Source organism: Electrophorus electricus, chromosome 8, assembly GCF_013358815.1.
Source record: "Electrophorus electricus isolate fEleEle1 chromosome 8, fEleEle1.pri, whole genome shotgun sequence".
Taxonomy (NCBI): domain Eukaryota; kingdom Metazoa; phylum Chordata; class Actinopteri; order Gymnotiformes; family Gymnotidae; genus Electrophorus; species Electrophorus electricus.
The window spans coordinates 13768195-13791590 of NC_049542.1; the positions used below are offsets into that span (position 1 = coordinate 13768195).

The 23396-nt window shown below is 41.4% G+C and overlaps 1 protein-coding gene across 1 annotated transcript; it reads right to left on the reverse strand.

Moving 5' to 3' along the window:
- Window positions 1-214: 214 nt before the first annotated feature.
- Window positions 215-11683, reverse strand: cdcp1b (CUB domain containing protein 1b). Its single transcript, XM_035529178.1, has 9 exons — window positions 11525-11683; window positions 5000-5183; window positions 4373-4717; window positions 3739-4113; window positions 3258-3455; window positions 2418-2795; window positions 1934-2293; window positions 1710-1797; window positions 215-1391 (listed from the first exon to the last, which is right to left on the reverse strand). Exons 1-9 carry the CDS (start codon window positions 11681-11683, stop codon window positions 887-889), a joined length of 2592 nt encoding a protein of 863 aa, XP_035385071.1. The 3' UTR covers window positions 215-886.
- Between the last annotated feature and the right edge of the window lie 11713 nt (window positions 11684-23396).

Below are 23396 nucleotides of genomic sequence, written 5' to 3' on the forward strand. Positions count from 1 at the left end.
GTTTTCCGTGGCCATAAACACTCTCTTCTAAAGCCTAAATCTCAGCAGCACCTTTGCCAATGCTGCATGGGTCCATCGAAGTGTTTATTTGCCTCTAGCCATAACCGACACTGCTGCTTTCATTAATACCATGTGTTTAATCAAGTTTTAAATACAGAGGTGGGCTGCAGTATTTGAAAAACACAGCCCTTTAGAATATAGAGTAGGGTGGCATCTTCACAAAAGAATGATGATAAAGTCCTGGATATCTGCTAGATAAAAATGCTGCATGCTTACTTTAGCTTTTTGGCTATCGATACAATAAAATATCAGATTATTACAAGAGTGGTACTCTGAGGGGTCTTGTTCATTTTACAACTTAATATGAACACAAATCCTTGAAGTGATTTTAGTTCAGCCCATCAAACCAGTAACATAGCTACTCAAACAGCAAACAATTTATTCTTTAAAAGAATGGAAGATATATACATTATACAAGAAATGCATAAACACAAACAAGATAAATAAATCAACATATGTGAACATTTGAATCCCGATAAAAAGAACATAAAACCAGTCGGAAACTGCCAGACGTAGCATCAAACATACACTGAACATCAGCAAACAGGACATTCCCAAAAGAAACTGCATCTCAAAGGTCCTGACATTAAGGTGCTTAGAGCAAACCAGGCCTACATGATCATCTGACTACATGTCCACATGGCAATTCACTTCTCCAAAGGTTCCGATAAGTGTGCTCTATGATATTTATATCCAGACAAGTTAAGGGTCCATAAGACTCAGGTGAGAAGACTTAGAATTTAGAATGTCTGTCAAACAGGCAAAGCAAGATGCGTGTATGGCTTTCTTGTGCCACGATACACATGGTCCTTTATCCTATGCAGCACTAAAAGGCCTCATCATATTCCACATCTGGTGGAGGTAATCTGTCGTCATTGAACAGATTAATTGTGTTCAGGTCACCCTGGTTCTTGAATGTATACAGTTCATTATCCACCATCCTACGGTCCTCGAATCCCATGCTGTTCAAAGGGCACAGTGGACTGTGAGGTCTGGGGGGCATAAAGGTTTCAGACGGGCCCAGGAAAGGATGGTAACTGTCCGTCTCAGGTCCCTGGCATCCGTCAGGCTCAGAATTTACTGCCATCGTGTCCACAGTGCCAGTGAACATACGGTATGTGTCCACCTGATGACCATTGAATTGACCACCTCCTTCCCGGAGTCTCTCGTCTTCCAAAAGATGACCATAGACCATAGTTTCATCAATATAGTCATATACATGAGACTCGTTGTTTGCTCGGATTTTTGGGAAGCTGGCATCACCAGGGAGGGAGGCGATTCCTTTGGGAATGCAGATGGAAGACCTGTTGGCCAGCTGATGCTTCTTTTTCCTATTGTGCAGCAAGAGAAATATAACAAGCCATCTGTTACTGAGTCACAGCTTCATAACGTGCAAGCAATTTAATAATGATTAAAAAAGTAATAATAATGAATTATAAAATTCATTCAGTTTAATGATTGTAACATAATATCAAAGTGCATTTCCTGTTAACACTCTTGAGGGTAAAGGACACGGGGGGGAGATCACAATTTAATAATTCTTTAACGTGGAAATTGTGAACAAAAACTGGTGTAATAAAATCTATGGTTTTCATATCATAAAAGTATATAGGCAGAATTCACAGTCTGGTGTGCGAAACATGACTCACCTGATGACTACACAGACTACAATAAGAATGATAAGCGAGACTGCAAGCAGTGCTCCAATTACACCCAAAATGATACTCAGCAGTTTCTCTACAATGAAATAAATAAACAAAAGCTGAAACAGACAGCATAAAATCCACTACATTTATGGCAAATATGAAATCTATCAAAGTTCCAACCATAAGATGTCACATAAATCAGGAACATTTATATTATGGGTGCTTACTGCTTTTCTTCTGCAGAGAGAGCTGGCTTAAAATAGCAAAATGGCCATAACCAGGTTCACAATTGGACATGTTGAGGTAGAAACTCCCCGACATGTCAACTTTGTGGTCAAATGCATTGTCCTCCCTAAAGCTTTGCTCAATCTCTGAGCCCATCTCCTTAATGATCATTTCTGTGTGGCCTTCACGACACCTAGGCTGGCTGACATTGAGAAAGGACAATTCAGCCCTGTATTCCTCTGGAATATTTACAATCCATGATAAGGTGGATTCCGACTTCATTGTTCCTGGCCAGTTGGGTGTCATGAGGAGAACCGTGGAAAGACCAAGTGGTGAGAGAAAGATGGTGTAGATCAAATTATCTGTTAGGAAGAGGCAGAGTGAGGGAGAGATAGAAAGAGAGAATTTAACTGCAAATAAGCCTGAAGTAACTGGCTTTCCATCATGCTTGTACATTTGCCATTTAGTAAGGAAGCTGTAGTCCACCTGTGATCTCTGGACTGAAGGACATACTGAGGAAAGGGCCATGCTTATAGTTCAGACCCTGAGCCCCTGCCACTGCAGTGACCGTAACGTTGGAGCTGATCTGCACTTTGTCAATATAGCCTTTGCCGGCAAGAGAGCTGAAACAGCCAATCCTGGAACCATCAGCTTCTGAGACCAGCACAGACATGGGGGTGACGCAGTCCTGCCCCGGGCCTAACTGATTTAGACTGCCCTGAGGGGCTCTCAGCTCCACTGCACCATCCTGAGGCATCTGCAGAACCCAGGTGACTTCCTGGAGAGGTGTGGGCAGACACGAGTCCAGCGCGGGAACCGAAAGGAGGATCTCAGCCAATGAACATAATGACAAATTCTGGCACTCTGAAAGACATTGTGATTGCAGTGGGATGGGGGGTGGGTGGGAAGAAAAGGGTGTGGCAGGATCAAAGGCTTGAAGCAGATGAATATGCTCCACTGCCAGCCTGTTTTAAACGTAACTTGATAGGCCTCAAACAAAAGAAACCATACAATTGTATTATCATCTTTACATGATATTCTTTTTTGCTGCTCAATACACTGTACAGCAAAGACTGACTTTGTTCTGTGCCCAAAAAATTCAAGAGTCAATTTACAAAGCATTTTTTTTTTTTTTAAACATAACAGCTGAAAATGAGTCCTGAAATCTCAAACGACCTTAAGCCCCTTCTGGTCAAACAGATTGTATTTATTGGCAAAACTAGTAGGGGAAAAAAAAAACAAAAACTCTCTTCACAACTGACTGCATTAGCACTGTGTGACAGGATAGGCCATTGCAAGTAGAAAGAGAGCATTTGTAATGGTTACCGATAGTCTTCTTGGCAGTAAGAAGTAGCTCATCACTACGGCAATCAAGGAAAGACAAAATGGCCTTGGAGCCTGGGGGAACAATGATGGTCTTTTGCACCACTGAGTCTACGCTCAGTTCACAGAAAGAGTCAAGGGTTGTGTGCTCTAGTTGGAGACTCAGTGCTTCATCATTCTGGAGATCTACTGTGCAAAGATCTAAGTGGGACAGAATGACAGCAAGCAATATTTGCATGTTTATAACAGATCTAAGTGGATGATGGATATGATCTAACTAAAATAAAATTAAATCAAACATATGTAGAATTCTAAATATGATCCCATCTAAATATGATACCACAAATATTGTTAGGCTAACATCTTAAATTATTGTGAAGAAAAATTCACAAGGCAAACCTCCTGTCCAGTTAAAGTTATAATTCAAGTATAATTTGACATGCAACTTTGTAAAAGAGGGGGAAAAAAAAAATAAAAAACTTACATGGAATTCCACTCCTGAACACAGAAACCCTGAAGTTAAGGAAGAGGCCAGGGACTTTACCCTTCTTTACATCACAGTTGGTTAGAGACAGACTGAAGTTTCCTTGATAATTGGTCACTTGGTTATCTCTGAGAGACTTGTCAATGGGAGGATTGTTGTCCTGCTGGTATGTCACTCTTGCCATTTTGCTTTGGCATTCGGGCTCAGTATACTTCACAAAATTAACAGTGAAGTTGTGCATTGGCGGTACCACAAAATTCCACTTCATCACATAATCGCTTGGGATGTTGCTAGGACTGAAGAAGTCTGTGTTCGACACCCCACGAGCCAGCACGACATCCACTACTGCTGAGATAGAACCTGCGGAAGATGACACTGGAAATGCAGACACCACACTAATGATTACTCATATCCTCCTGTGTAGTCTGCAGGGTGACCTGGCCCTACCTTTAGTATTTTTAAATCGATACTGACAAGCCAAAAGTTTGCAATTTTTTATTAATAAATATACAAATATGGCCAAAACATTGAATCTGAATTCTCAATCTGAACAAGAATCTGCATCTCAACAAAAGCATCATAATTTTTTTGTAATCAAAATACCACCTATATGTACATAGTTTTCATTCCTTACCAACAGCTTCTGAGTATTTGAAGTCAGACGGGATTAAGACTGTGTCTCTGGGAACCTCCAGAGAGACGCGACCTTTCCAAAGGACCTGCATACGAGTAATAGTTCCAGTTCGACAGAATGTACCTATGGGCACCGTCCCTGCTCTCGAGTACATTAAGATGGTGTACGTGTGCTTATCGAGACACTGTTCCAATGACTGGATCTGCTTCATTCCTGATGCTGGGAAGTCTAGTTGGAAGGCCTTGGCAGGCGACACTTTCAGGTCCCATGTAAAGATCTGTTTGAAATCTGGTAAGATGGAGCTCTCGGGATGTATGGTATCATATGCGCATGACTTTGAGCAATCTGAGTAGAAGAAAGTTCATATCACTGAAGGTGAGATTGGAATAAAACATTGAGTACAAAACAATTGTACTGACAACAAAAACTGGAGGTGGAGGTAGATAATGAAGGTGACAATAACTGAGCTGTGCCTTTTGATATTAAACTTTTGTTGCCTGCTTAGCACTGCCCACTGAGAGCTACTCAAAGCAGAACTGAACTGCCTACACATCCATAACCATTTTAAATGTTGGAAAATATACAATACAAAGAAAACAAACAAGTCATAAGTTTGTTGCTGCTTACCAAGGTCCCTATTGACCTCAACAGTGAAGATGTCCTGAGGACTGGGACAGGTAAACTCCACTGTCATGTTCTGAGGGTCACTGAGGATCTTTGTTTTGCTACAGGCAGGATCCTCACCCACACAGACAGTACAGTTAGATTCTTCTGAACTCCTCCTGATGATAACCCTGGTGCCTGGCTCAGGCTTTACAAACAATACATGGCCCTCTGGGTGGAGATATAAATAACAACAATATTTTTTAAGTAAAAAAAACAAACAAACAAGCAAACAATAAAACAATAAAAAACTAAAAAGACAGATACTTCATTTTTGATGAACATTTAAAGAATTACCCAAAATGCTAACATGGTTAACAATGAATGAAAGGTACTGGGGATCAACTAGCATGATTTCCTCAAGGTAGCCTACTAGCCTGCATACATTATTAGTAAATAGTAAAATAAAATTTAAAAATCCCACATTTGATTTTTTTTAATATATATAATGAATATAATATGGATCCCATCAAGAGCTGCCAGTGCCTCGAACACCAATGCTGAGTTTCACGTAAGAGTTGTTACTCTAATAACACCTTCTTTTCTATAGAAACTTTTTAGTGAATAGTCAGCTTCTTCATGCCAAAAGACTACAACAGTCACCATGGCGTTGCTAAGTCATTATAAAAGCACCACAGAGCCATTACTGCAGAATCAGTAGTGGTCATCTGGTAAATACAGCTCTCGGTGCAGTCTTCTCCTTCAGTCGCCTTCTCCAGAACATCTATGCAGGAGCACCTGGCTCCCCCACACACACCCTCTGTTGAATCCTGAGCAGAAGCGGTGGGCACATTGTACTGCACAGAACTGCAAGATCTTTTGGTGAATACTGGGAACCATAAACCACAGTATACAGGTCAGTTTTTATATAGAATAATATAAACTCTGAGGTGCTGAGATTCAAGTTATATTTAAATAAGCCTGCAGCACTAAGTAGCAGTGTTGTAGACTAACTGAAGCCATAGAAGCAATGCAATGAAGTTGAGCTGAGGAGAACTTTATGTGAATGATGGCAGTGAAATGTAGCGATAAACCACTGCAAAGATTTTCTCCTATATGTAGGACACAATGAGGAACATAATGTATTGGACTTGGTTCCCCATCAATAATTTGTTCCGTTCCTTTAAAAATGCATTCTGCCTGACCAACAAATAAAGCTTATTGCTTGCCCATCTCTTACTGCTTAGTGGGAATACACACCAACACAGTGACCAATCAGAAGCTCTATAGGTGGCATCAAGCAATTTAATCAGCAGTAGAATGCATGCATGGTATTGGGAATAGCATAAATACCAGAATAAATGATAATCTTAATTTCCATAATGTCCAGTTAGAGAGCATGGTGTTTTTGCCAGGCCCAATAATCAGGGAGAAAACATAAGCATCCCATAGCTTAGCCCTAATCTTATTGCACACACCGACACGCACGTACACACGTGCTTACACACATCCACCCACCACTGGCCCAAAGTTAAGGAAGTGGGAAAGTCCACTGGGGAAGCATTATGAGCTATGGCTGTAAGATGAAGAGGAATGAGCATCCCAGGCCCATTGGACATGGGAAATGATGGAATATAAGCACAGAGTCAAACCACACTGTGGCTCAGTCACCGTACCAACTATGACTGGCATGTAGAAATAGCCAAAAGGCAAACAAACTGGAAGTAGTGGCTACAAGCACCAAAACACTTGTCAGAATACCTCCCTACATCTACCAAAAACAAGTGGATTATCTTAAAAACAGGGAAGCAAACAGAAAGTCTGTCATCTTGGATCACAAATAAGCCCAGATGGAATACATCAATCATGAAAAGAAGCCTATTAGGAAAATAACACTTAAATGTGTTATTGTCTTGAAATGCACTATTGTGTTTCTATTTGTTTGGTATTGCACCTTACTCTTATTTTGTAATATTTTCTTTATAGCCATGACTCCTGGCTAGTGGTATCTTATTTCAATTGTATTTGCACTCTAATCTATTTGTACTGACTAGGATGCATTCACTGAGTAAATTACTCAAATAAAGCATTTTCGTAAGTTGCTCTGACTAACAGCGTCTGCTAAATACATTAAATGTAAATAACTGTACAATCTGAAACGAATTTCGGAATTATTAAGAGAACTGAAGCTGAGTTGCAGTCACAGGTAATCTAGGGTTGAGCTGCTTTGCCATTACTACAGAGAAATGCTTCTTCACAAGTCTAGACTTGAGAGACATCAATTGTTAAAATGGAAGAGATGGTACAGATGTAGACCTTCTGTAGACCCATGACTTAAATAAGAAAAGAAAAGAAAATGTGGCCTTAGTGGAAAAATTAAAACGCCTTCTGAAAATTCACAGATCAGGAAATTGGCAGATTTCTCAACATAAAAGTAAAAAGTGATCAGGTTTTATTTCTACAGCACGTCCCTCAAACAGTTTCATTTTAGACTGCAGCAAACAAAAACAAAAAGGAGAAAATGGTGGGTGGGTACATTCGTAAACAGCCATAACATGTGGTATGAGGGACGAGCAACAAACAAGAGCAGACATTGAATAAGGTAAATGGACAGTAATATTGCAAGTTGGCATGAAATACACCTTTCATAGAGAATTTGCCTTCTGATCTGATAAATATTAAGCTATAATCAATATTTCTTAGAGTGGAAGGTTGTGTAAATCCAGATGGTATGCAACTCACAGAAAAGGACCCAATGAATGAAGAGGGTCATATCTAATAATTTGTGAAGGATTTGGATGCAATCTTAAAAAAAAACAAAAAACAAAAACCCACAACACTTATTTTAAAAAGCCTTCTAGGACTGGGAGCAAAACAGTGAACACAGTCGCACTGGTGAGTTATAATAAGCCCAGTCTTTGTTTGCACTGTTTAAGGACAGTTAAACATGGCAAATGGCATGACTCTACTGTTCCGACACTGCAGGTATTCAGGTTCGACAACTTTTTTATACCATTATCATGGACTGCATCGGGCACAAAGAGCACCTATGCCAGTGAAGCTGATTGATAAATTTATACTGTATATGTTTTTTTTGCAAAATTGTGGGAGGAAACCTGAGCGGAGGTCAAAATTTTCACCGCTACACGTGCAGAGACTTAAGCCACAGCACAACATGGTTATTCCCCTTAATGCTCAGCATGGGATGACTGAACTACACTGCAAATAGAGCCACATTTACAAATCCATTAACAGGAGTGTGTCATCATCATAACCAGTAACTAGGCTGGGACACAGTAACAGACCAATTAAGTGTCATGTTACTGGAGCCAAGATCACTGTTCAAATCCACTGATATTATTAGCTAGCAAGTCTGCTACTTAAGAAAGTTAATTAAGACACATTAACAACATTGGCTAATATTTAACATTTCCTTAAACGCAGAACATCTGCAAAACTGCTCTATGCTGTGAATAAGTGTCAGATCCCTGAAGCTGGGAGCTTACCTCGATGACTGGGTAATGTCTTTGAGACTGTAGCAACCCAATGTTCTCAGTTTGTACAATAACGGATTGTTGGTTAATGATTAATGTAGCACCATCCTAATTTCTATATGCTGTCGGTTTATGCCAATCTCTTAATTTTAACTACCCTTAGGTAAAAAGGTCGATGAGCTTAGTCCGCTTGTGAGCAAGGAAACCTCAAGTCTGAGGGACATTTACAGGTTTCATGAGGCAATTTCATTACTCTTTTCACAAGTGTGAATATGCCTTTTTTAAAGCATTGCTTCTTGTCGACAAAAATAATTTAAAAGGTTTAACATAGCTTACACAAGCGTTTCAAAATGGACTAAATATGACAATTAATCGGCTGCTCATCTTTTGAGGTTTCTGTATCCATTTAAGATACTTTCTTTTTAAATTAAAAGTTCAAAGGTGTGCGGACATACGACAACGCCTTACACACATGCGTATTGATTGATTACCAGTAATGGCTAAGGAAAGCCTGTTTGACTCACCTGAGGTTTGCAGACTAAATAACAAGAGCAGTGCTAACAGCATCGAAGACATTTTTCTCAGTCCACCGTCCCCAAATTACACAAAAACACACTTTTGTTCAATGCCTTGTGCTTTACATATTGAGAAGTCGCAACACGTTAGAATAGTTTTGTAAAGATATTCTCTAAAAGTCCAAGCGCCACTTCCTGATTGACCGTACCCGTTTCACCTACTGGGCGTGTCTGAAAACTACCTGTCGAAACTTGACATCGGTGTTCAAATGTGTGAATACGGGTGCTATTCGGGAAGCAAAAGAATGTACCCCCCCAAAAAAAAAGACAGACAGAAAACGGACATATACTTAATTATCGTCGTAAAGACGTCTAAAAATCACAAGTTAGGTTTTCAGAAAACATTCTTATTATTACCTATAATTTATATATATTTAGCCTAATTTGCGATTTTCAACACTTAAACCTATACAGAAACAATAATTGTTATTGTAACAACAGGGCTACTATTATCAACTGTGGATTCGCTGATCTTGGGTCCTCTTCCTGTCTACACAAGCTAAGTTACGAGCACATTCCTGCGAATGTAACGTAAAAACGCCCAGAGGCTCTGTACTTTGCATTAAACTACGTTCTTCAGTTCCAGCCAATGAAAAGCTTGACTTACTCAACAGGTATTACTAGTCGTTCATATTTTTTTTTTTTCTCTCTCTCTCTCTGATGACACATCGTGTTTATGCAGCAAGCAGAGGCAGACAGAAAGCAGAGGCTACGCCTATTTAAATGTTGAATAGCTCTTTATGAAATAGCCTAATGACAAAAAGTAGAAATACAATTTACTATCAATTGGTGCTTAGAGGTGTGTCGTTCTCAAAGTTGATCCCTACAGTTACAACCTGTGACCACACTAGGGAAGCACAAAGTCATACATGGAATAAATGTCTGGGAGTTGCACAAAGATTATAATTTAATTATAATATAAATATAAATTATGCAAATTAAAATAAAAATATTCCATGAATCTGTGATATAAGTTCAAGCCAATTTTGTTTGTATACCACTTATACACAAAATTCAAAGTGCTTTACATAGACATTGTAGCTTATTACATTCCAAGGTCTAACATCTCAGGGAGATTTTTGTTTGTTTGTTTGTTTTCCAAAATAAAAATAAAAACAATTTATTTAAATAGAATATCTAATAATAAAAATAAGGACAATTGACACTTCAGTAACTTGCCCACAGAGAAATTGAGTCAATTGTTTTCTCCATCTCTCACTGTCTGTCCTCTTCACAAAGACACCCATACACCCAATGACACCCCATTTATCTAGTTACAGTACAAAGACAGAGCAGTGTAAGTGCAGCACTAAACTTCTTAGGGTGTGAGGCAGATACACAGGGGCATCTTCATCCAGTCCAGCAACAACAAGCTTATCTCTAGAGGCCCAGGATCCAAATGTCAACTCTAAGTGGTGATGACACTTACAGCCATCCTTTTGCTAACAAACAGACTGTAATACAAAAAGGAGTTTATCATTTCCTTCCGACATACTGATGAACAAAGGATTCCAGATTTTAATTTGACTCAGTGTAGTTACCGGTCACACTGACAAGGGCAGGAGAGCACTAGGTGCAGGAGAATTGGCAAAGCAAGAGTTCAAAACACAGTCCAGAAACTGGCAACCAGGAAACAGTCAGTAGTTAGAACCAGGTAGAAAATGAAAATCCAAAGACAGGGCAAAGGCAAAAACTGGGCGAAGATCAAAAACCATGTGGCAAGTAGAGTAAAAACAGGTAACGTTCGGTGCACTGACCAAAGGCAAACAATACTTTGCAAAAACAAAAGAGTATTTATAAGGAGGCGGTAGATGATGTAGATGATGTCAGGTGGACAGAATTAGTATTCGGGTGAAGGCCCTTATGGTCTGCTTTTTAGCATTGACAGGGAGAATCAGATCTGACACTACCATTCTCTGTGTGCCCATGACTTCTTGTCTGCATTGCCATCCTTTGCAATGGGTTTTACATTGGACTGTGTTTACTTGAGACTCCTAGTTCAACACTACAAGATTTATTATACTGTATTTAATATTTATTTGTCAGGGACAATGCACATTGACCAACATACAGTAAATGTATCTTGTCCTGCTATTTTATTAAACTAATTAACATAGAAATTATTTAATTCATATTAATCTGAAAAGGTCACCAATAAAATACATCACATCATCAATGCAAACTGTATAACTTGTGCAACAATATTACCTAGCAGTAAAAAACACTAACACTGTGACATATAAATGAATTTAAAAATAAATCATTTTAATGTCCAAAACAACCCATTGTGCCATATACTGGATAAATAAATTTAGTATAATTTGAGGGAGGCAGAAGAGAGAGATTACAGTCAATTGGGAAGCATAGGAGAGTTGGATAGGGGAGGCAGAAGAGAGAGATAGGAAAAAGAGGGAGGGGGATGTTAACCGCATGTTTCAGATGCTTCAGTCTGTGCAGGTTTCCAAGGTTGACCCCGATACCGACTCCTGCCCACTAATGTCCCGCACTCCCCTGGTAGCAGCAGCCCCTGCAGTGCCCGCCCCACTGGCCGAAGAGGAACAAGGGGCTGTGACAGGAGCTGCAGCATCGGGACCGAGCCAAGAGCCGAGGCAACTCAGGACGAGGCCAAAGCAAGACATTCCGGCGACGGTGGTGCAAGCTTGTTCCGAAGTCTCTCCCCTAGCCTACCCAGGATGACCCGGCCCTTACGACGACGCCATCGCAGCCATGGCGAGGTGGCTCGATAGTCAGCCACGGACGTGCAACCATGGCATTCCCAATACGGGTTAACACTGCCATCATAGCTGGCTGTAGACAAGGGCCAGAGGGAATGTGGCAGAATACTGTGGCAGACTCATAGAAGTCCACACTACCCACTGTGGAATAGAAAGACCGGACAGGACGGCAGCGGGACTGGCTGAGGTCTCAGCATGGGAAGCCCACCGCCGCAATAGCTTCATGAACGGTCTACGAGACGAAATCAGGAAAGAAGTATGCAAGCTATGCGTCAGGTGGGAAATGGCCCACATGAGCACTATTGAGCAGTATGTCATCCACTCTGAAAAGCAGCTGAGAACCGTATCAGAGAAAAAATTAACGAGGAAAGAGAATGAGGCACATCAAGCAGCCCTCACAATGTATCAAGCTGTTGCAGGACAAAGAGGCTGAGGCCGTGGTCAAGGACGAGGCTGTGGAAGAGGAAGAGGAAGAGGAAGAGGAAGAGGAAGAGGGGGCTACGAGCAGGACGATGGTGACAGAGATGACCGATGCTACACGTCTCAAAAGAAAGGGCACTTCACAAGAGATTGTAAGACACGGAAGGAGAGGGGCTATGCAGAGGAAGCAGACTGATGGGCAGAGTCGGGGACGGGTCAGCCTCAGCTACAGATAAGAGCACACACACATTATGCACACTGCATCCTCCCAGCACACATGCACCGCATTCTCTCTCCATCATATCTGAAGTATGCCGCACCTCCTTACTCTTGCTTGCCACAACTGTCCCTAACAGTGCAGGGTATATGTATGTCATTCCTGGTGGATTCAAGTGCTGCAAAATCTGTAATTCAGGTAAGGGAATTAGATGTCCCATAATCTGAGAAAATATTGACTACAGTAGGGGCCACTGGACATACTACCCTAGAACATTACTCACACCCTCTCCCTTGCTAAACTGAAGGGGGTCGAAATTTCACCCATGCATGTCCACAGTGTGTCCAGTAAATCTGTTGGGATAAGATTTGATGCGCAAGTTATGCATCTTAATCGAGTCCAAACCAGAGGGCCTAAAGGTAATTGAGCCAACAGCGCAACAGATGTACTATGATAAAATTAAACCACTGTACTCATACCAGTGGCTGATTGCGCAAGAACCCACCAGAACTGACTATGTGCAGATGTCAGATATCCTCAAACAAGGTGAACAAAAAGGGGTAGAAGTAATGAAACTAGAAAACCTGCACTGTACCGCATATGTGTCCGTAGGGCCTGATCATGAGTATGAAAAGGAGTAGTTCGGCAAGGAGCTCCCAGGAGAGGTAATTTGCATCGATTTTGTGTATTGGGGAAAGGGGAAGTGAGCAGCCTCACTGATACTAGCTGAAGGCCCGCCTACTCACCAAAAGGAGCGTTTTGCCGTGTCACTCTCACATCGTCATGTGTCAATCACAAAATCGAGAGGCCTCGAATGGGAAAATTTGGGGCCCTGGGTAAGACCAGAACAGGAAGGCACATGGGAAATTAATGAGCAGGGAGAGGAGATAAATAGTTGCATGGGAACAAGAAGACAAAAGGTGCAATTTACCCTCAAGGTTACAAGACATGTAGGGGTGGTAGAAGAACACAGGGGATGGCAGGAATGGGTTTCCATTCCTCTTCCTGAGTTCCCCCTCCTAAAAAAGATTCCCAATGTGTTGTGGGCATGAGAGAAGAATGATGTAGGGTTGAGTAAAGGGGTAGCACCAGTAAAAATCACACCTAAGTCAGATTATAGGCTCAAGCAATGTCAGTATGCCCTGAAACCAGAAGCAATAAAAGGCATTAAACCAGTGTTCAAAGACCTCCTGGATACAGGAGTGATAATGCCATGCCCGGATTCGCCTGTACAAACACCAATTTTCCCTGTTAAAAAACCAGGTCGTAACGAATGGAGGTTTGTACGGGACCTCCAAGCAGTCAGTACACCCCCAAACATCCCAAAGAGCCCCAAACATCCCAAACCTGCACACAATCCTCTCATCTATACCAGACGATAGTAAATGCTTCAACGTCGTGGACCTAGCTAACGCCTTTTTCAGTGTTCCAGTGCATAAGGATAGCCAGTATTGGTTTGCTTTCCAATTCGAGTGAAAACTTTGTACATTCACATGCTTGTGTCAGGGGTATTGTGAATCTCCCACTATTTATAATAATGCTCTCAAAGACAGCCTAGACCACTCCAGATATCAGAAGGCAGTGTGCTATTGCAGTATGTCGATGATTTACTTCTGGCTGCACCCACTCAAGAACAGTGTGAAAAAGATTCCTTGCACTTACTCATTTACTTGGCCGAGACTGGCCATCGAGCCAGTGGGTCGAAGCTACAATTTGTACAGCCAGTAGTAAAATTCTTGGGTCACATGATTTCTGGAGAAGGGCATTAGCCACTGACCATTTATCAGCCATCAATCGCATTCCAAGGCCCACCAACAAATGGCAGCTGCTTTCATTCCTAGGAACGTGCTCATACTGCCGCACCTTCATTCCTAATTACAGTTGGAAGCCCCATTGAGAGCTATAGTCCCAACAGGGGGATCTCAAAGCAAGGTAGAATGGATCCCAGAGGCAGAGGAAGCGTTTGTGGGGTCAAAACAATCCCTCCAAACCACACCCAACTTAGCTATACCAAATCCAGAGAGGATAATAAGGTGACTGACCTAAGAGGGGGGAGAAAGGCCGCATGCCACCCTCTCGTCCCTAAGGTATCAAGACCGGTTGACCCTCACCTCCCTCGACAGGATGCTGATCCTTCTGTTATTGGCCCTAATGGGCCCAGAGACTAGTGGCTCCCCCAGTCAGAGTCTTATTCCATCAGAGACAGTTCAGGACAAAAGCTCAAGCAGGACAAAAGGAGAAACGACCATGCCTCACTGGTGGTGTGGATATCATCTGTGGTACCCCTGGACAACCCCGGGGGCAACAATGGGTTGGGCCCTACTACCCGGTGGCAGCATCGCTGCTACCTTGCAAAAAATAAATGGGCTGGCATGGCAGACACAACTTTTAGCAAACGAAACTGAAGTGGCTTTAGGAACAATAGACAGGGAATTGTCCGCCCTTCGCACCGCTGTCCTTCAACAAAGGCTTATTCTGGACACAATTATAGCAAAGGAACGGGGAGTGTGCAAGGTGTTGGGTACTGACTGTTGTTTTTACATTCCAGATGCTCACCACAACTTAAGCGATTTAATTACAGCCATGAGGGATGATATACCTCCCCATCCGGAAGTAGAATCTTGGTTATCTCATCTTCAGCAGCAGTGGGGCCAATGGGGCCAGCTGTTACTCCAAATTTTCCTCCCCATTATCTGTGTGGTATTATTGTTCTTGTGTGTTGCTCTGCGTGTGTTGTCCTGTTGTTCCAGAGTTGTAGCTTGACTAGTCGCTCCACAACTGTTGTCATTTCCCTACAATAACGGGAAGGTAGATGCCCTGGAGCTGCAGGTTGACTTCGACCCCGATGAGGAACCAGACTTAAACCCTCTTCCAAACTGGATAATGGATCCCGATGTTTATAAACGCATTCATGAACTTTATTATTATGCATGTTACCCATTTGAGGACTAGCTTCAAATGATATGAATAAGTTTATTTGTGAAATCATGTTAGGTAGTGATAATGTGTAATATTATTAAAGTGGGGAAATGTGAGGGAAAATGCTTAATGCTTAAAAGAGGAAGTAAGAAATATGTGACCTTTGCCCTTGTCTTGACCAGTCTGCGAGAAAGGTGAATAGAGAAGTGATGGCGTATGACAGTTATTGCTCAGCTGTTGCTGGGCAGGGGTATAACAACTTGTTTTTAGCAGGAAAGAATGTTCAAGGACGGTTGAGAGTCCTGGCACCTGGAGTCACGAGATTAGCTCATGAGAGAACAATGGGGAATGGTGGGGGTATGTGAACTCATGTTAGAGAGAAGTTTGAGGCTTCTCTCCCTCGATGCATAAGGGACAGAACCAATAATATTCATTCACCTGCACATCTGGCTTGAGTCCAAATGATTTTTCCTCCACAATAACCTAACAGAAGCTTCTGCGAGTATCTGTGGCTTGAATACCCTAACTCATGTGATGGCAATGCTTTACAGGAGGGCAGTCAGCTATGGCAGCAATCTCAAATGATGGCACATTCAGTAAATGTATTAACTCTTTTATTTGCTATTTGTGTCATTTGTTTTTGTAAGATTCGGTAATGGGTAATACATGACACATTACATGATCAAGCAGTATAAGCAAAGAGACATAACCTTGGTCAGAAGCCAACAACACTAATTGCAATATAATTTAAAATAAATGGAAGGATTTAAACCCGTCTGTACTTTGACAGCTAACATGGGTCAAGATAAGATTTTTTTTGATAAGTGGTTTGATTACTGCTAATTTGAATAATTTAGGAACATAGCCAATATTCAAGGAGGAGTCTATTAAATTTAGTAAAGGTTCACTTGCTTCAGGTAGGATTTCCTCAAGAAAGTGTGTAGGCAGTGAATTTAGTAAGCAAGTGGAGGATTTTGAGTGCGAGATCAGAGATGTAAGTTCTGGTGTAAAGGATTCTAGAGTATAAAGAATTCTAGAGTGCTTTTTGGCTTGGTTGTTCTGATCTCTAAGTAGCTGCCCAATGTCACATTACTACTCTTAATGTTATCTCTAATGTGCTTAATTTTCTTATTAAAGAAATTCATGAACTCATTACTACTGTGTGATGTTGTAATCTGAGCACTGGTGTCAGTTTTATTCCTGGTTAGATGTGCAATTATAGTAAACAGAAATCTAGAATTATTTCTATTATTTTCTATTATGGTTGAGAGATAAGATGTTTGAGCAGTAAGAAGTACCTTTCTATATGTGAGAAGGCTGTCTTTTCATGCAAACTGGAAGACTACAAGTGTGGTACCATTTATGTTATATTTTTCGAGTTTGTTTTAAATTGTGAATGTGATCATTATACCAAGGTACTAATTTTTTGTCCCTAATTTTTTTATTCTTAAGCGGAGCAACATCACTGAGTGTGCAGCGGAATATCAATTCTAAGCATTCCCTGTGGAGTTTGAGGGTATCCTAGTTGCGAATGATAAGTCTGGGAGATTCACAATAAATCTAGGTGCAGTGGCTGACGTGATCGTGCATCTGGTATGATAGCGAGGTTACTATATTGTGGCTCAAATGTAGTTTAAATGAAATTAGGGAATGGTCTGAGATGGCATCAAACTGGGGTAGTAAAAACTATGTTCTCTATGTCTACACCATATATCAGAACTAAGTCAAGCGTATGTCTACCAGAGTGTGTGGGTTCTCTTATACATTTGGTGAAACCAATTGATTCTAATATAGATATAAAGGCTGATCTCAGAGGGTCTAGTGCACCATCAAAGTGAATATTGAAATCACCAACAATAATGGCTCTTTCCACTAGAGTGACTAGATTAGGGAGGAAATCTGCAAATTTGTTAATAAATTCTGAATAGGGTCCTCGTGGCCCGTAGATGCCAATTAGTGGAAGAGGCTGCGTGGGCTTCTTATTGCTGGCTACATCATTTATTCTAGTAAAAATATTTTGAAAGGACTTGAAATCATAACCAGCTTTCTGGTTTATGCCTAGTGTGTCAGTATAAATAACTGCCATGGCGCCTAGATGGCCAGTTAGATGAGGGTGGTGTACATAGTTGTAGCCAGAAGGACAGGTTTCATTTAAAACTATGTACTCATTTGACTTGATCCAGGTTTCTGTTAGACAAAGTGCACTAAATCAATGCTCTGTTAGGATTTCACTTATCATGAGTGCTTTAAATGTTAGGGATCTAGCATTTAGTAAACCCAGTAATACTAATTAGATCATTAAGATGTTTTCTTTGTTTTCTGTATTTCTGCATATCTTGGGGAACAGACAAAGTGTCAGTATGAGAAACCTCGGTGGCACGGAACGCTCCTCCCCCCATGAGTCACGTGGTACGGTGTGCTGAGTGCAGGGGTTTCGTTTGTTTGTAGCCACACCCTCCGTGAGGGCGAGCACCTGTACAGGGTTTTGACGTTAAATGTTTGTATGTCTATTTAAACCGCTGTCAGTGTGCACCTCGTCGTTGGTCATTGCCAATATCAATAAGTAGCGTGCGTATGTAAGTCAGTCGTCATCGTTGTGTAGACAGTCAGTGTTAAACGTTCACTTTGTGTAATACTGTTTACGTTCAATGTTTTGTTCTGTTAAATGTTAATAAATGTCTCACAAAGTTGAGGGAGTCTGCGCGTCCTGCTCTACGCCCTTCGGCACTCGGGCCGCACCGCGTAGCGACCAGCAGGCGGTTGGTTTAGCCTCTTTGCCTGCTGCCTTGGGCTCCAGTCTGAATTGTCATAGATTAACTAGGTCTATCATAAGACTATGTCTTATGTTAACGGAAAAGAGAGCAACGGCCTCCCTGGAAGGATGGATACCATCCCGCCCTAAAAGACTAGGCCTGCCCTCGAATGTGTTCCAATAATCTATAAACCCCCACATTGTTTTGTGAGCACCACTTGGACATCCAGCAGTTCAGCAAAAATAACCGGCTGTACGTTTTGTAAAATAAAGATGCTATTAAAAATCTTTATTATGCAAAATAAAAATAAATAGTATTTGAAAAGATTCCATACAAATTACATACATACCAAAATTGATGCAAAACCCAGGCTTAAGCTTTTCCATGCATGTTGAGGGAAAAAAAAGAAAGAAGTGAATTACACCCTGTCCAATAGCAGTATCTCCTGTAAGACAATTTAAGTAAAGACAAAGGAAGACTTGATTTTTTTATTTTATTTTTTTTTTTTACAAGTGTAACTTATAATTGTACCTATCTTCAAGTCTCTACTTCAGGGGTCATGTCCATTCCACATTAGGTTGCTTGTAAAAGGAAATAAGGGCCATGTCCTGACTACTTATGATATCCATGCTGAGAAGTAAGGGTCTCTCAATTTGAAGAATACAGAGAAAATGATTTGCATGCTGAAATATGGCCTTGTTAGGGTCACTGATAGTTAACAAGCTTAATAAGAAAAAAATTAAAAACAAGGCTGTTTATTTATACTTCACATTCAAGACAGCAAAAAACAACAACAAAACAATCAACCCTTACCTAGGCACTAAGTAACATTAGCAACTTATTCACTGAGTGTTATGTATATATAGACATGTGAGGTAATGGAAGAACCACTCTGACACCCCATAACAGCAAGGTTTCAACTGAAACAGACTTCATAGAGAGGCCAAAGCTGCCAAACTGTCATCTGTCTTGATTCTTCCAGACCTTTCGGCAGCCTCTGACACAGTAACCACAGCATTCTCATCTCTGTCCTCTCTAGCTGAAGTGTAATTTTTTGAGCTTGCCACCATAGCTGACTGCCCACCTGTAAACAAAGCAAGCATTGCCATCACAAGACCAATGGAGCACAACTTGATTGGATACAAAGGATAAGCAACCAAAGTGTTTAGATTTTTTTTAAACTCACATTTTAGGATCTGGATTTGTCTTATTGTATTTCAGCATATTTGATTTTTGAAAACTTCATTTGATTCTGAATTTGTTAACACGGAAAAATGCAAGTTGAAAGTGAGTTATTGAAAAATTCAAGAGGCAAAAGAAATTCACATACATAATTTCAATGCGAAAATTATAGCTCTTACATTTGTAATGCAAGATGTTTCAGTTTAATCACAGTACACAAAATGATGCTTTTAAAAAAAATGTAAAACATTCTGGATCCATTTGTGGTAGAAGTATAACTGAGCCCTATAAAATCAACACACCCAAACTAAAAGGGTTCTTAAGGAGAGCCATACAATACCATGACAGTTACATTTTTTTTACCTAATGCTTTTTTCTCGTTCACTCTTCACCCTCCCAAACTTTGTACATTGTGCATACAAGTGGCTACTTTCTAAAAGAATTCCAGGCACATGCAATGTTTAAAAAAATTTGGAACACTCACCCCCTCAACCACTGGTAAACATGGAGGCATGTCAGCTTATTGGTCCAGATATATTGGTATAGCTTCATTAAATGTTAACTAACACTGTACTGCTCTCTGCTTAACTACAACTAGCAGGGGAAAACAACATAAACGATATTGAAGTTTAGTTGTAGAAGTGATTACTTAAAGGCGGCAAGTCAGAACAGTTTGGTTAGTCATTTAGTTTTAAAAACATTGCAACTAAATCAAACCATGTCCGTTTCACCTTATGTGAAAGTATATGTTGAGTTAATACTTTATTTTTATAATTACTATGTACTTATGGATTCTGAGTGCATGATTGTGAATTTCAATACATGTTGAAATGGGATTGGAGGGTCTGCTGGTAACAACATGCCTCACCCCTCTGGCGAATCGCTATGCCCTTCAACATGGCGCCATGGATTCTCCCTAGGCCAAGGGGGAGGGGGAAGTGTGGTTGGGGCTCTCTTTTCCAATATTGGTACAGAGGGTCAGTCTGCCCAAGGGGACGTATTCTGTCAATAAAGTGATGCCAATGCATACGCTCTCTAAAGAAGTATCACTATGATTTAAATATATATTTGTAATACAACAATATATTTGTAATACAATTGTTGTAACATTTGTTTTGTGAGAAAAGTCATATGAGTTTCCAGGAGCTGATCTGAACTTTTTCCACAGAGTGCACGTGCAATGACAGCCACTGGAGGCATGGGCTGATCAAATAAACTTTTTAGCATGCGCGCCAATTTCACAGACAGGTTTAGACAGGTTTCTGGTGCAAGCTGTTATATAAAAAAAAAAAATAGTTATAGAAACTTATTTGAGAGAGTACACTTTCAAATAATGGTGGGGACATGTTTCCAGAGTAAATTACACCTAAGAATATAGGTTATGTAGACATTTTTCTTCCTATGCATAGTATACATGGAATGATAAAAACAAGCCTAAAGGTGTACCTAAAGTTAAGTATTAGTTTTACCCTTTATATACTTGTGTAACATTGGAGGGGTGATGAGCGAGCACACTTGTGAAAGGCCGGCGCCTTGGAGGTTATGCGGAATGGAACTGGTCCGGAGGTGCTGCTGCGATGTTCTGTGGCAGGTCTGAGGACGCAGCAGTCAGCAGCGACCAGCAGCGGGTCCAGGAGGTCCGGATGCACAGCTGCGGCAATCACCGGTGGGTCTGGGAACGCAGCAGTGCTGTTTAGCTGCTGATCCAGAGGCGTTGCTGCGCCGGTCAGCAGTGGGTCCAGGAGAACAGCTACAGGAGCAGACTGTAGGAGCTACAGGAGCCTGATATAGAAAACAGGAAAAGGTTGAGTGACTTCTCGGGTGGCCTCCACTAGGCCGGGAACCGGAGCAAGAGGAGCGGCATCCACTGTGCTGGTATCAAGAGCAAGATGCGCGGGGTCCTCCATGTTGGAGGCAGCGACTGGCTGTGTGGCGTCCTCCTTGCCAGAGGCAGCGACTGGCTGGGAGTCCTGAGGTGCAACTGCTGTTGGAGATCCCTCGAGCATGCAGCAGGGTACGGAGATGCTCCTCCTAGGTGAGGTGCCTGTAACCTGTCACACAGACAAAGAAGCCTCAGAGGTGCCGCCAACCTGAGGCACAGGATCTAGCAGCCAGGTAGAGAGCATACTCATCTAGACCGGTGGCTTTTGCTCATGAGCACTACAATAGTCCTTAGTCTGGATAGCTGTGAGGCTGGTTAATGGGGCACCACGCTGGCCTGAGTTAGCGTGGGAGTTTCTGAGTCTAGATCCTGAGAATCTGCCTCTCAACTGGCCAGGGCATCCCTCCAAGATACCCACTTCTCTAGGCCTGTGTGTCATAAGAAGGTCTGTCCAACAAGGTCTGTTCAACAAGCTCCTGATAAAATGTTTGTGGGTCCATAGCCCCAATGTCTATTACTTGAACAGCACCTACAGTGCCGGAAACATGAACACTACTGGAGACTCCTGCAGTAAGTGCAATCCTTAATGCTAGCGCTGAGATCAGTAGGTTGTGAGCACTTACCAGGAGTCTCGACTGCCTTAGTGTTTGATGTTTGCTTACTCTTGGAAGACTTCTTGGACTTATGTCGAGAACTCCATGTCCCCACAGTGCCACTGGTGTTATTCTGCCTGGGTCCTGCTGAGAGAACTCGTCTTCACAGCAAGGTGACCACTGACCGGAGAGGCACGCACTCGCGGTGTTCTTAGTGGGTCTGTCATTCTGTAACGTTGGAGGGGTAAAGAGTTAACACTTGCGAAATGCCGGTGCCTTGGATGTTATGCGGAACGGAACTCACTAGGGATGCCATAAAGAACGTGACTAATAGAATATAAGAGATTTAACACAAACATACAAACAAGATCAGAACAAAGGACAAACAGAACGGGTTAACAAGGTGAGTGCGAAAACTGGATAAAAGGGGCGTAAACACTTTGGTAAGACTAACGGAGAATAACGATTATAAATAGAACTAGAACTAAAGGGGAACTGAGTTACTTATTATTGACCAACAAAAACACAGGTAAGTGGAACTAAAAAGGAAGCCAGACAAGACTTGCGTACATGAACAGGGAAAGCGAAACCTCAACGAAGCTAAGAGACAAGAAAACACCGAACGGGAAAAGAGAGTGGACTCAAACAAGCAAATATTAACGGGGAAAGCAGCGTAGACAACGAGTGTAACTAAACTGGGAGCACGGGGAGAAAGTACATCGGAACTAGGAACGAAGAATGCTGAAACACCTTCGTGCGAAACATGAGCGCACATCAGCACCACGTACTGGTGAAATCGTGAACCAACACTGTGGAGAAACATTTATTCTTAAATAAAAAGAACTGTTCGTTTGGGCTCAGTTTATTGAATTGAACACTAACTCCTCTTCTGTATTATGTTCTGTTCCCAATTAACCACAAACACAATCAATTAAATTCCACAGTCACTATACCCCAGCAATGTGTTTCCTCAGATCATATTTTCAAACTTTGTACACGATTTTTATATTCCCTATATATCCCTTATATTCCCGATAAAATCATGGTTTCATGATTCACAGATGAGCGGTTACTTTGTTGCTAATATATGACTGATATTTATTTTCCGTGGGCCTTATACATTCTACATTCAACAACAACAACATCCAAGCATTTATTGCAGCATATAAATAATTAAACATGTTCAGCGGATCTGCACAGACACGAGTTGAACTGTGAGACCACACAGCATTAACACGCTTCGCAGTGTTGATCTGCAGGCTGCAATCTTTTTTTCTGGCCAACAGATGTCAATCTTCTCTGATGTCGGATTTCAATACTCCAATGCATCGAATCTTTTTCGGCACAAACAGGAAGAAGCTCTTAATGCTTAAATGGGATTTCATCCGTCCATCACTACATATGAACGAAGACAAACGAGATCTAACTGAACACATAGGAGCGAGGACAATTGTGAGCCAACTAAACAAACAGCAGCTAGGACAAACAGGATCTTAACAAAAACAAGAGACACAGAAACAAGGTTTTAATAGAAATACAATAGGGACAAACTCGGAACAGCTGGAGACAAAGGGGAGGAGGCACGAAACCATGGAGACTGACGAAAACCCGGAAGTGACTAGGTTGCCTGGGAAACGGGGAACGATCTGGT

Coding starts and splice junctions, on each gene's coding strand:
- cdcp1b (XM_035529178.1), bottom strand. CDS start 11,683: ATGTCTTGCTTTGGCCTCGTCCTGAGTTGCCTCGGCTCTTGGCTCGGT. Junction 5,184..11,524: donor ACATTAGTGGGCAGGAGTCG/GTATCGGGGTCA, acceptor TTGTTTGTAAAG/CCTGAGCCAGGCACCAGGGT. Junction 4,114..4,372: donor CAAATACTCAGAAGCTGTTG/GTAAGGAATGAA, acceptor CTGCATTTCCAG/TGTCATCTTCCGCAGGTTCT.